Source organism: Phaenicophaeus curvirostris, chromosome 5 (genome assembly GCF_032191515.1).
Source record: "Phaenicophaeus curvirostris isolate KB17595 chromosome 5, BPBGC_Pcur_1.0, whole genome shotgun sequence".
NCBI lineage: Eukaryota > Metazoa > Chordata > Aves > Cuculiformes > Cuculidae > Phaenicophaeus > Phaenicophaeus curvirostris.
This window is the reverse complement of record NC_091396.1, coordinates 56,399,219-56,412,630: the sequence shown is the minus strand read 5'-3', so window position 1 is coordinate 56,412,630 and position 13,412 is coordinate 56,399,219. Positions and strand designations below refer to the sequence as shown.

At 42.8% G+C, this 13,412-nt stretch overlaps 1 protein-coding gene across 7 annotated transcripts in view; it reads right to left on the bottom strand.

Annotated features, from left to right (window-relative positions):
* EVL (Enah/Vasp-like) overlaps window positions 1-13,412 on the bottom strand; it is a 160,946-nt gene that overhangs the window by 2,770 nt on the left and 144,764 nt on the right. For 2 of the 7 annotated variants that reach the window (XM_069858819.1, XM_069858820.1), the window contains exon 6: window positions 11,812-13,026. In XM_069858819.1, coding sequence (XP_069714920.1) covers window positions 12,158-13,026 — 869 coding nt within the window. In that variant the 3' untranslated portion in view covers window positions 11,812-12,157. Of the gene's footprint in view, window positions 1-1,645; window positions 1,709-1,812; window positions 1,880-3,365; window positions 3,433-5,711; window positions 5,773-9,216; window positions 9,339-9,990; window positions 10,221-11,807; window positions 13,027-13,412 lie in introns of those variants that run through there. The other 5 variants (XM_069858821.1, XM_069858822.1, XM_069858818.1 and 2 more) reach the window with 5 other exon arrangements.

Sequence of the window (13,412 nt, the reverse complement as noted above, 5' to 3'; positions counted from 1 at the left end):
CCAATCTGCCCTTAATGGCTAGTACACTTGAGTGTTATCGGCCTTCCAGGATGATATTAGTCAGTGGTCTGAACTCTGATGACAGCTGATAAAATAAAGGAAACAGAAGCTGCTTGACTTTCTCTTTTAATCAGTAACTCTAAAACATTCCAAAAATTAACCATATTATATAACTCATAGAAAGGCTTCAGATAACTTTGCCACCATCTTTGGGGGCTGGTGGACATTCTGTTGCTCCTGAGGGTACACTTGGTCTTGCAACCCTTTCTCCAGAGAGTCTTAACAAATCTCCTACCATTTCACTGCTAGGCTGGAAGTTAAGACAAATACGAATGCCATCAAAGTGAACAGGAATGGAAACAGGTCACTACGGAAAGCTTTTGAAATCTGCCCCATTTCCCCACATAAGTAATTCAAGCAAACAATGGCTGAGCACGACTCCAGGTGTTAAACTAGGAAAGAACTTTTTCGCACTGAACTTGTCCCAGGATGGAATGGTATTGTAGAAGATAGCTGGCAAAAACTGGATGGCTGCTTTAAATAGCCCAGGTTCCACTCCCATTTACAAGGAAAAGGGATGGTCTTTCTACATCTATTGGAAACTCTCCCATATTTCCTAGAACCAATGTGTCCCATTGGTTTTACAAGAGCTAGAGAAGACTGTTTTGCTCAGTAACACTGGTGCATCCCTCTGAATGCTTGGGCAGGCACATTCCAGCATCTTTATCACAGCAGCAAGTAGATGCAGATAGTTGTCAGTGGCAACTTTCTCTCTGCAGACTATCAGCACTGTTGTACAAGTAATAGTGTAAAATAAAGGACATCTCTTTGACGTAAATGCTAAACATATGTAAGTCTGTGTTCTACCTCCTTATTCAGCTTATCCATCTATTTCAGTGATTAGTACTGCAGTAACACCAGGTAGCCCTGAAACAGCACTGGAAGGAAGTCTCTCTGTAGCTGTCCAATATCAAACTTAATCTCAGTCTACATGGGTGACACTGCAGCTTGGCTGCTCTGACAGGACTTCTGGAGTCCTACTTTAGGCTTCTCAGCTTTTGACACCTGCCAGCTTTTGTACCCCATATCTATGAACGCCCTCTTTGTGGCTGGGCCTTTTTACAGCCTGATGTTATTAAATTATTGCACAAAGCTTTCCTCTCCTTTCTCATGCACCCACTGCAGTTGCATGGATGGAAGAATAACTTCTCTTCTCCCAGCTGCAGGCTCTTCAGATTATTTCTGCCTTTGCTTTTGAATTTCTGCATTAGCTGGACAATGAAAATTTCTCCTATTAGCAGGGTCATCCTGAAGCTGCTGTAAAAAGATGCTCTAAAACCTGCCTTCAATATGGCATGGCGCTGCCAAGCCCACACTTCTGATTCAAGAGCACAGATGCTTTAAGCATTTGCCTAAGTGTTGACTAACGTTTGGGACGCCTGTACCCACCTGAGCAGGGGGCTGTTTTCACAGAACATGACTTTGACACCACACCCTCTACCTTCACACTTTGTGCAGTGACAGACAAAACAGATTGTAAGAGAATGAGTAAAAGATGTGACAGAAGACAAACATTAGTGCTGAATGATGGGATTAGCCAAAGAACAAGCCAAGGTTATTAAGAAGCCAGGCTGTTAGCCAGTACCTAGAAGACACGTGGGATTGTGTGGGGCTCTTAGCTTCACAGCTCTTCACCACTGATGGATTTCTACAGCAATGGAATGAAACAAGACGTGAGTAGTGCGCGTGCTACAAGGGCAGCATGACCAGCCTGACTGCTAGCCAGCCACAGGGGCATCCTGTGAAGCTCACCTAGAAAGTAATGAAGATACAGGCTTTTCAACAGAATTGCTCCTTTCCCATGGCTTCTTCCCAGAGTCTGGAAAACAAAAAGGAAAAATAACTTTTTGTTAGTTTTTCTCTAACAATAAAATTCCTGAAGTTGATTGTCTTACACAGCTGCTTTCATTCAGTGAGGATGAGTGACTTAAAGACCCATCAGAGCAGAAGTGCTAAATGAGTGAGGTTACCTACATTAGAAAGAAATCTGTTTAGTGATCCCTTTAATTAGGGATCAGACAGTTAAACAACATTAAAAAGACGTGGAACTGGAACAGTAGGAGGAAAACCACAAACAACTTCTATTAAGAAATACAGGCTAATTGCTGCAAGGTGTATTTTATTCAGTACAGTACTTATTTATCTTTCTAAATTAAAAAGTCTTAGGGTTTTTTTTTGTCTGTGAGGTTGGCAGAAAAAGTGGCTGTATCTAAAAAACTACTAAGACCCCCACTGTGCAAATTTCCACAAAAAATTTGTTCAATGTTGTCTAAATTTCTAACTTGCAGAACATTCCAAAAGCTGCACTACATAATCCTTGTTACTGAAAACACTTATATCATTCCAATCTCCTTGTTTGAAATAGTCTAAAATAAAATAAACTGTTTCAGAGACTTGAAGAACACACAACTTTACACACAAGGTTTACTCCTCTGTGAGGTCCTATAAAGCACTTTAGAAGAATTATGGGCACTCCTAGGAAATCTCTAGATCTCATTCCTTATTTACATGCACCTTTCTCCTGGCTTCTTTCCTTTCCCTTGCAAAACACGCAAATCATGGCTTTGTTCCAAAAGGAAGCTGGAATGGATAAATACTCATTTCCTTGGGAGAGATTTCTTTAAGCATGTATGAAAGTCAAGGCTGAGACAAGGATGAACGTTACTAGTTTGCAACTTTATCTACTCAGATAAAGTTATTTCAACTTATCATAGGAAAAACACTTCAGGGGGGCTCTTCAGTTTCTCCTAGAAAGTCTCAAGATCAGGCTTACTGCAACAGAATCACAGAATCACTAGGTTGGAAAAGACTCCTAGGATCATTGAGTCCAACCATTCCTATCAATTACTAAACCATGCCCCTCAGCATCTCATCCACCCATCTTTTAAATACCTCCAGGGATGGTGACTCAACAAGCTACTATGTTAAGGAAAGATTTGAGACCCAAATCCCAATTGTATAAACCAGGACAGCTACACTACCGAAAGTAAAATAAATTTTTTTTTCTTTTAGAAGATTCAGGTGCACAATGTTGGAGACTAGATCCGCAGCTTCATGTCTCAACCTCTTTAACTAAAGTGGCTGTATGATCATTTTCTTGGCTGTATGTCATTTTCTTGGCTGTGAAGCATATAAAAATCACCATTTCTTGCTGAGTACAGTTTTTAAAACAATAAGTATTTGGAAATTTTTCTGTTAGTTACTGCTGAGGCACCCAAAAGTAGGACTATAAGCCCAGACCCTAGAGGTGGCGGAGAAGACTAGATTAAGATTACAACTAAACCACTAGCAATTAGATTTAATACCTGATGAATTTTGCTGCTGCTGGGTGGGACCTCGTGTACTGGGTGAAGGAGACGTGCTAGCATCATCCTACAAAGAGAAAAGTAGGTCATTACTTAATTCTGGAGCTGAAGCGCAAAGTCCTCTACTCTTGCAACAAGCTGTAGCACAAGTGGTACAAAAGCAAGTTTCCTTTTAGCATGTCCAGCAGGCAGTGCTGCCAAGCTATGGCTCAAGTTCATTTAAACTTTTTATTTTCTGCTAATATGGACAGCTTTTTGTGATTCCACTGAATCACTCTCACCACTGTACGCCAACCCAGGCTGAATTGCCACTCTAAAGTGCTGGCTGCTGTTCTCTAAACATAAATCATCCATTTCCTAAATCTAGACATTTTCTGTGATATTGAAACTGAGCCACCTGAAGGAACAGTAGATCAGATCCCAGCCTTTTAGCCCAGGATAGCCACTGGTATCAGTGAGGGTAGTCCAGATAGTAACAAAATGTAACTACATCAGTCGATACTAGAAAGATTAAACACTACATCAGATATTTGGATTCTTTTTTTTCTGGGATTTACGTGTGACAGATCACGAAACATTCGCCCATATATTTGACATGCCAATATTATTTAGCAGCCCTCAATAAACACTCAGCCAAAGCATTAACTGTGCATTGTAAAACGGATTTGTAGCCAGTTTGACAAAAGATACTCCCACCACGAAGTGTACTTAAGATATACATTAAAGAGATTTTCTCTAAAAAACCTTTCTAAACAGTTTAGTACTATTGAAAAATTTGATTTGGGATACAAACTAGTGCAAAGCTTTGAGGAGAGTAAAGAAGGGGCAGAAAGACAGCAGAGGCTGAATAGTTAGAAGCTAAATGGTGCCTTTTTTCTGAGTGTATGGTTCAAAACCAGCTTTGGGGCAAGATTAAGAGCAATGGTTGCAGAGTGGGTTCAACAGGCAAATTTCATGCTTCAGGCATCCCCTGAGGAACAGGGAAAAAAAATAAACTTTTTGCCTTAAATAGTGCAAAGTGCTTATTCCTGCTCTTGATACAAACCTTTCAAAAGGGGGCGAGACCTACATTTTCTGAATGGGTTTCCTACTGAGCAGCAGGTACTTTGTTTTTGGAGGAAATATCTCTGTATAGATGATATGAGGCACACGTGATGCTTTATGAACTTGCAGCCACGGCAGAGAGCTTTCATGAGGGTAACTGGCTATTAACAAGAAAGCTGTATGAGGAGCAGCCCAGAAAAGCACCACATGTGAAGGGACACAGAGTAAATCCTGGTCACTCTTGAATCTTGAGAGATCTCCCATGCTTTACTGGTTCAGCAAGTAAAAAAGTTTTTTAACCTGCATGTGGAACTCAAAATTGTGGCAGCAAGTTCAGTGTAAAGACCGAGTCAAATGAAAATTCTTGTTTAGTTATTTTTGTGGAAAACAGACAGACATGAATCAAAGTTCCCCAAATCTGTCCAAATTCTATCTCATTTTAGTGTAAGTATCATGAACACATATTTTAATTTTTGAATGGTCTAACAATTAATACACTGTTCCCTCTTCAGCCCCCAAGAAGTATTTTATGTGCACTCGGGGGCCCAAAGTGAGCTGATTCTTGCTTTGCAAGGAGGCTGTCAATCCAAAGTTACACCACACAGCTGATGATCCACTTCAGCTTAGCTGAAGCTGCAAATATTTTTTAAAACAAGATAGAATCATAGAATCATAGAATAACCAGGTTGGAAGAGACCCACCGGATCATCGAGTCCAACCATTCCTATCAAACACTAAACCATGCCCCTTAGCACCTCGTCCACCCGTGCCTTAAACACCTCCAGGGAAGGTGAATCAACCACCTCCCTGGGCAGCCTGTTCCAGTGTCCAACGACCCCTTCTATGAAAATTTTTTTCCTAGTGTCCAGCCTAAACCTTCCCTGGCGGAGCTTAAGGCCATTTCCTCTTGTCCTGTCCCCCCTGTCACTTGGGAGAAGAGGATACATGAACTTGATCCCAGGCTGACTTGCTGGAAGTTTCTATGAATCTTCTTAAGGGGCAAGAATCTACCGTTCTCTACAACATAGTCAGATCAGACCATGAGAAAGCACCTATTAATTTAGTTTGGACAATACCTCGCCTACCTCACCTATGAATAAGGTGACAATTCCTGTTTGTAGCATGCCGTTCCCAGGAAAGGTGGAAGCATTTACATTTAGCTTTTGATTGAATGTACAAATCCATTCCTGAATCAACATTGCCTGTCTTTGCCTGCCACACACAGTGAATGAGCACAGGACTTTGACTTACAAGGCATCAACATATTTGCAAGAGCGCAACAGTGAGGAATCTTCCACTTACATTTTGGCTTTCCTCTTCCTTTTTGTCAGCTGGCTTGTCTGACTGCGACGCTGCTTTCCTCCTTTGCAAAGGAACATAAGATAGGACACAAAATCAACCCTCTAGAAACACATCGTCCAAATGGGAAAGGCTGATTCAGGCTCTAGTGGGAGTTACTATTTACTTAGTTCATCCCAGGGAATGCGACAAAGATTGGATGTGTTTGGTTGCATAGGACTGGGGTGGAGGTGAAGGATCCAGACCTCAGCAATACAACACAGGGAGAAGGGCAATTTTACAAGGCAGCGTTTAACAGAGGAACACAGGGTGCGAAAACGATGGCTTCTCTCTAGGGCTCAGGAAGTGGTGGCTCCTCTGTCCTACATAGAAAGAACAACTCAAACCTCCACTCAGGTTTCTGAGGACCAACCCAACCCTCCACAGGTGGATCAGGTGAGTATTGCAGTGATGACACATGTTCTCAGCCAGTTCCAATATAATTTTTCCACCTGTCCTATATCCCCATGTCCTCATTCCCTACAGAGAAAGGGCTGTAGCAGTGCTCTCATGTGCTGGGAAGACAGAAAAGCCCTTCAACCCAGGTCCATCCTCACCAGATAAATGAGAGCCCCATTTCTGCTCAGCCAAGACCTCTGCTGCCTCCGGGGTGAGAAAGCTCTGGCTGCAGGACAGGAGTCAGAAAACACGAGTACACCAGCCTAGGTTTTCAAGTGCCTTTAGTGAGTGATAGGAGATTATTGACATCTCAAATCCAAATCAAAGGCAACAGAACTCCTGAACTCTGCAGTCCCAGGACCAGCAGATGTTGGTGTTGCTGACGTCTGCAGAAGTTGAGTGAAGACCTGAGACCCTCAGACTGTCCTGCTTCCTGAGGGGAGGGAAAACTCCCCAAGAAGCAAGTGGCAAAGAGCTGCAATCCACCCACTGGAGCAACTGGACATGAAAGAAAAGAAAGATGCTGGTTGTTTATCTTTGAAGAATGCATGGTAACACTTCTTGGGTGTTAAGCCACAGTAGTTTAAGAAAAAAGTCCAAATGCTTGATTTCCAAGCCCTTTTCAGGGTCTAAGCAGCATTCAAGTGTGCCAGGTACTGATTCCCTAGAAATCCAGTTTTCCATTTTAGACAATTAGGGCAATTCCAGCTCTAGTCTCCACGTGGATTTTGGTTGTGATGATCCTTATCCCCACCCACCTGCAAGCACTACCCTTAGCATAATTTTTTTTTTTTTCAGACACCAGTATGACAGATTTTTAATTTAGACTTGATTCTGACATGGACAAAATTAATTTCACCAAAAAAATTAAGACCCTAAGTGGCACTTAAAAAGTCTTCTGAGTTTCAAAACACCGCTAGAAGTTTGTCAAAGGATTTTTTTTCAATTACCATTGGCAAAAAGGAAAGCCTCATGAGATTCGTAGATTGGAGGATTTGATGTAAATTTGACAAAAAACCAGAAGAGCAAAACACGTGCTTGTGTTTGTAGGACACAGTGCTCTCTCAGAATTATTTCCAGATATTCACCTTCATTAATGATTTTATCAGATCAGCAATCATTTTTATAGTCTTTCTGTAATACCTAGTTGATATTTCTGAGGCAAAATGTTGTAATGGTTATGAATCTGAGCCAGGGAAATATTTGCCAGGGTGAGAGACCAGTGTTAGATTTATGTCCTGCAACAAACTTAACTGGTCTAGAAATGATAGCAGGTTGTGAGATAGTTCATTATTCTGCTTGCACTTCAGTCCTGAAGCAAAGGGTTGCTCTCATGGGGGACACTAAATCTAGAGAGCCATAATTTTATACCACCTGAGTTCTCAGAAGCATTTTCCTCTGTTACTTCCCCAGCATTAGACATATTCCCTGTTTCTGAGCATTTGGTTTTCTGCTTGAGAAAGGGCCCCTGAGATTTCATGCTCATCACTCATTTATTCCTATATAGAACACGCTCAGTTTGAAAAAACATCTTTTACCTCCTGGCTGTCAGCTCAGTAAAAGCAACCTGAAACACAGCACAGTGTCAAGTTCTTTCCTTTCTCTATGTCATCACACCTAAAACGGGTTTTGCAGACAAAAGGAGTCCCCTCATTGTCAGATTAAGACCATATGCCCAGATTGCACCTCTGACTGATGCTTGTGTATTTCCAGTGACTTCCATAGCTTTGTGAAGCAAAATTTAGAGGACAATTGTGTTCCTACCAACTCACTGGGAAAGGATCTGCAGCTCAGTTATTTTCAGAGTAGAGGCAGCATGGTGCTCACAGCAGTACAAGTGCTTTTGTTAAGATAGGGAGGGGATTCAACCCTGAATACCTGAAGATCCCACTGCTGAAAGCCATACTGGAGTACATTTTAGACCAGAACCACAGAAATTTGTAGGATTTCTACATCTAATCACGATATGACATGAGATGTTCATTTAGCTTGCTTGCTTGAAGAGAGCTAGCTACCCCAGCATCTAGTCACTGAACGTTACTTTGCTTACAGACATCTTTCAGTTCAGCAATGTCAGTCTTGATAAGCAGCAGTACAAAATAGATCAAAAGATGAGCCAGTAAGTAACTATTTAAAGCTATTAAACTACTTCCATTCTGAAAAGAGAGAATATGATCTATTTGGTATTTTACACTGCTGGTAACTTTTTATGGTGTTGTATATTTATTTAATGCTTTCCAAAGGATTGCAACTGTAGTCCATGTTCAGAATTCCTTCTGAAATGACCAGGACATGGAGGAAAGTTGGGAGCAGATCCTCTGAACTGGGAACTGTTTTTATACTAGACAGCATTATTCAAAAATTCAATTTGTGTTTACTACACGATTGTACCTACTCTTCCTTACATTACTCATCCTTTTCTTTCACTATTTGTAAGTTAAAAAAAAAGTTTAGAGCTAAAACCAAAACATCTAATGCTGGAAACTTGGGAGTTATAGTCTGACAGAACATTACTGATGGCATCAGAGGGCAAAAGAGAAAGCAAAAATAATTGGAATGATTGAGTGCCTTTTAACAGCTAATAAACTGCAACTTGCTTTAGTGTGGAATAACTTGGCTAGACTGTCTGAAACACACTGAGAATCAATAATAAGTTACCTGCCACGATGCTGACATTTTATTGCACTTCTGTTTATATTTTTGGGACGAACATCCTGAATGTGCTACATAAAGAATGATTTGTCTAAGCTCCTTTCATAGTTTACTCTTTCTAGAAACAGTAACTTTGAAATGGATCTAGTAAAATGGCAAAACCACATTATCACCATCTTTGAGGGTTACCCCACCACAGGATTTGATACAACAGCTAAACTGTGCCAGGTATCATTGCTGCAACACCTACATTTCATATTACAGGCCAGATGGTGCTGGTGACTAATTATTTATGCAGGACCTGTCAAATTGCAAAGAAGCTCCAAAGCGACCCATTGCTAACCAAAAATGACAGCACTTTGTTCTACAATTTGGAGCAGAGCTCATGCTAATGCTTACTTGAAGTCTAAGTACAAACCTTTTTGCCAGTAATTTATTCATTTCTTCCATTAGTCCTCCTCCACCTCCTCCACTACTTGTTCGATTGGCATCGCTCTTTGAGACCCCACTGGGGCTGGACCCTCCTGAACCATCTTCTGGCTTAAGAAAGAAATCAACATTGGAATAAATGAGAAGTTTCATTTATAACCATACCTTTAATAATTAGTTTTCCTTATTATTAGGAACAGCAATCACAATCAGCCCAAAACCAAAGACAGGATGTGTTCTGCCCTGGGAAGAAGACCCACGTGTACCTAGACCCACGTGTACGTAAACCCAGGAACAGTCTGAGTGAGGCAGAAACATGGGCAAATAATGAAAAAACCCAGAGCATTATTTGTTCATGACTACGCACGGTTATGCAACCCTTACCTAAGTGGACACCTATTGAAGTGAGGCCTCAGCAGTCCACACCAGTCTTTTTAAGCATGGCACAGTTTTAACCACTTAAAATGATTGAAAACACTAACATACAGTGCAATGGACTTTGCAGAAGTAATGAAATCCTTGCAAGATGAGAACTTGCAGCCATTTGCTTATTAATATTTTCTGAAGAGCAGAAATTCTACCAAACGTTTCCTGCTCAGCTTTATTTGCAGTACAAACTCAAATTTAAAAGTTCACCTAACAGTTAGCTGAAGCATGTTTCACCATGTTTCCTCCTGGATTTGCAGACCATTACACCAAGCTGCCCCAGGCTTTCCCTCAGCAGAGAAAAGCCCATCGGGGAGTCCCAGTGCCACCTCCTTACCCGCTGAACTCTCCTTAGTTTGGCACCAGCCAGAGCCGCTGCAAGCCCTGACACTGACCCATCTTCAGTGCCAGCCCCTTGCCCGGTGCCTGCCGGCAGCGGGGGTGGTGGTGGGGGTGCAGCTCCCATAGGTGGCGGAGGGACTGGGGGGGGTGGCGGAGGTGGGGGCCCCCCAGACGAAGCAGGGATCACAGCAGCACCACTGGGATGACCAGTTGGAAGTGTTGGGCCTGAAATGCAGATAATATGAATTAGATGTGAAGCATGGTCTCCTACGCAAGGTCATGTCCCCAATTCCAAGGCCATGACCTGACTGCATGATGAGAGCACAACACAAGGATTCACCAAGTATGCAGAAGAATGGGAAATGGTGGGTGCGTCAACAGACAGTTAGCTATAGTTGTGTCCTCCTATGAGATCCTGTCACAGATAAACTACTCTTCTCCCTCCTCTTCTCCCTGGCTGGGCTAGTGTTCTAGACTGCGCTGAAACGACAACACAGACAATGCCTCCCAATTCATAAGTGGCACCTTTTTCTGCTCCTCTCATAGCTTTCTACATGGAGATAATAAATTACATCAGCCAACTCTGTGGACATCAGCTTTTCACCAGAATCATGGACTACAGCAACATATCCTCTTTCTGTTGAATGGAAAGCATGTATCCTCAGCTGGTCTTGCAAACTAATGGGGGAAGAGTAAACTCCAAGTGCCCCAAGGTTCTGTAAGGCTCCTGAAAGCAGCAGTCTGTTGGAGAGACTGATAGTGGGTAACTCTGTTGTAGTGTTTCAACTGTCTGTAGTGTGTTAGTTGAAAAAATCCACCTCCTTGAGGCCATTTCCTCACACAGCGTTCCCTCAGAACAAGTGGCTCTTGATACATAATCACAGGTTCAGTGATTTGGTAAATGTTATTTTGAACGACAAGTGTGTTTTGACTGAGGAACACTTGGAAATTGTATTTAACATTAGCAGCCTGGCTTCCTTCTTATCTAGGTTTTCGTACAATACTGCCTTATTGCTCTGGTTACTTTTGCCATTATTTCACACTCCCAATTCCATTCTTGAAATGAACTAGTTGCTACTAGAAATACTTTAAACGTTTCAAGCCCTCTTTGGTTCATAAACATAATAGCTAGTAATTCATTGTGGGTACAGTTAATTGTAATTGCAAAACTACATCCACCTAATTAGAGGCCAGCCTGAGGCAAAAATTGAATTGAGACAAAATAATGGACTGATGCAAGTTTAAAATAACTTTACTGAACTAAATGGATTTCAAGGACTTATATCAGTGGAAGGACTGAGCCTTCAGTCTTTACAATAATACTTCTAGCAGAAAGTGAAAGAAAATTTCTAAGTCTTCTTCCTTTTCTAGGCACATCATTTAAACACTATATGTGGTCATAAACAGGAATGGATCCAAGTCACAAAATGTATGATCTGAATTGCAAATAGTCATTACTTGTAACTGCTCTAACACCACAGGCTTTAGACGAGCACTAAAAATCAAGACCATATGCCAAGTGGCAAACCCAAGCTCTTGATTTGCCTGCAATGAAAAAAGTTTGCTGGAATAGTTATAGTGACAAGCCCTCAACTATAAACACATTTTATACCAGGAAGAGAGTTTCTAGAATGAAGTAAATTACACAAGCACAGGGGATTCTGAGTAGCTATAACAAAATCTATGTTTTAGCTTTTACAGGTAACAGAAACACCACTTAAGGAAAAGAGTAAAAAATCACAACCTCTGTCAGTATTGCTATATAGACAGTAAGTCTACCACAGACCTGGCCTCTGGCCTCCAGCTTCAGAAGAACCCATTTGCTACGTCTGGATCAGCTGAATATAGGCTTTGTATTAAGCTTGCTGCTAAATGCGATTTGATTCTGCTGAATGTCAAAAATTTCCTTCCGGGCTAATACAGAAAGAATATGCATTGCAACAACCCAGCTAAAGGGCCTTGGTCCTGTAATTCTTGCTTTTTGCCTTGCTTTTAGCTCAGAAGGTCCCTGGACCAGTCCTGAGTGATTCTGATACTTTTCCACTTTGGTTTCAGGACAGTCATTTTTCTCAGCCCTTTTTCTACCGGTCATGGGCAGTGTGAATGGGGCTTTTTAAACAGCTGAAAGCTAAGGCTTTATGCAGGTCGCAACTCATTCAAAATCAGTACTTACTCAAGTGGGCAATGGCTGATGAAGTCATGTAAGGAGGGGTCCTCCTGGGCATAGTCACCTCAGACACAGCAGCGTGAGGGGGAGGCAATGGAAGACAATGTGACATGGGCTGATAGCACTGCTGTGGAGGACGAGATGATGGATGGGATGATGGGGAGGGAACCTGGCCACAGGAGCTGGGTGGGCTGGCAATAGTGGGCAGCAGGAAGGAGGGTGAAGCTCCTAGGTGTGGAAAGAAGGACCCGTCCATGCTTTTCACCTGGGTCCCAGAGGGGCCCAAAGCAATATGTTCTTCAGGATGGCCATTGAGAGGTACATTTGCTGAGGTCTCCTGGCCTGCTTTATCTGTCAGACCCCTGACCCTGTCAGGCAGGGCAGGAATCACAGGCAGGATTGTAGGGCCACGTGGCTGCAGGACATCGCCCCTCTGCAGAGGTGGTGCATTTGTGGCGGAGGAAGCAGAAGACCGAGGAGAGTAGGAAAGAGAAGAGCGCCTCAGAGGCTGGCAAGAGGCAAAGGAAAAGTGGGAAGGATGAGGAGGTGGAGGAGACAGCGAGGTTCGCCTGATGCCTGGAGTTATGATCCTGTGGTTTGGGCAGGCTGGAGGGGAGGAACCTGGAGTTGTTGGCAGCTCAGAGGCTGAGTGCCTGTGCAGGAGCTGCGGGCTCTCTCTGTCTCTCTGCAGGGATCTGAAAGAGGATTGACTAGTGGGCTCAGGGACAGCAGGTGTCAAAGAGACAGCACTGGCATGAGGTGGCAGCAAGGGCTCAGCAGCAGCAGGAGCACTGCAGTCACTGCAGCTGGGAGGAGACTGGGGCTGAGAGGAGGGAGAGCACACGCTTGTCTGAAGGGTGGAAACTAAAAGAACAGAAAAGACAAATGACAAGAATAAGATGCGTACGCGACAAGGAATGAAACCAAGGCAAAGCAGAACAGAGAAAAAGGAACCACAAAGTAAATGCAAACATAAACTCGAACAAAGCAAAGAGGAGATGGTGCGGGCACCAGCTTGGGGTTTTCCAAACCTCAGCAGAACCAGAGGGTTGTGTGAAGCAGGACCCCGGCAGCACAGGATGGGCTGTTTGCTCCCCCCAGGGCTGTGCAGAGAAAGTCCTGTCAGCACAGGCAGGGCTGTGTGCTAGTGAGGCTCCTCCAAGCCACATGTGAATCTGAGTCAGGACTATCCATGAGCATCATTCTTGCATAAGAGGCAGCTGCAAGGGACATACTGAACACACCTCGTA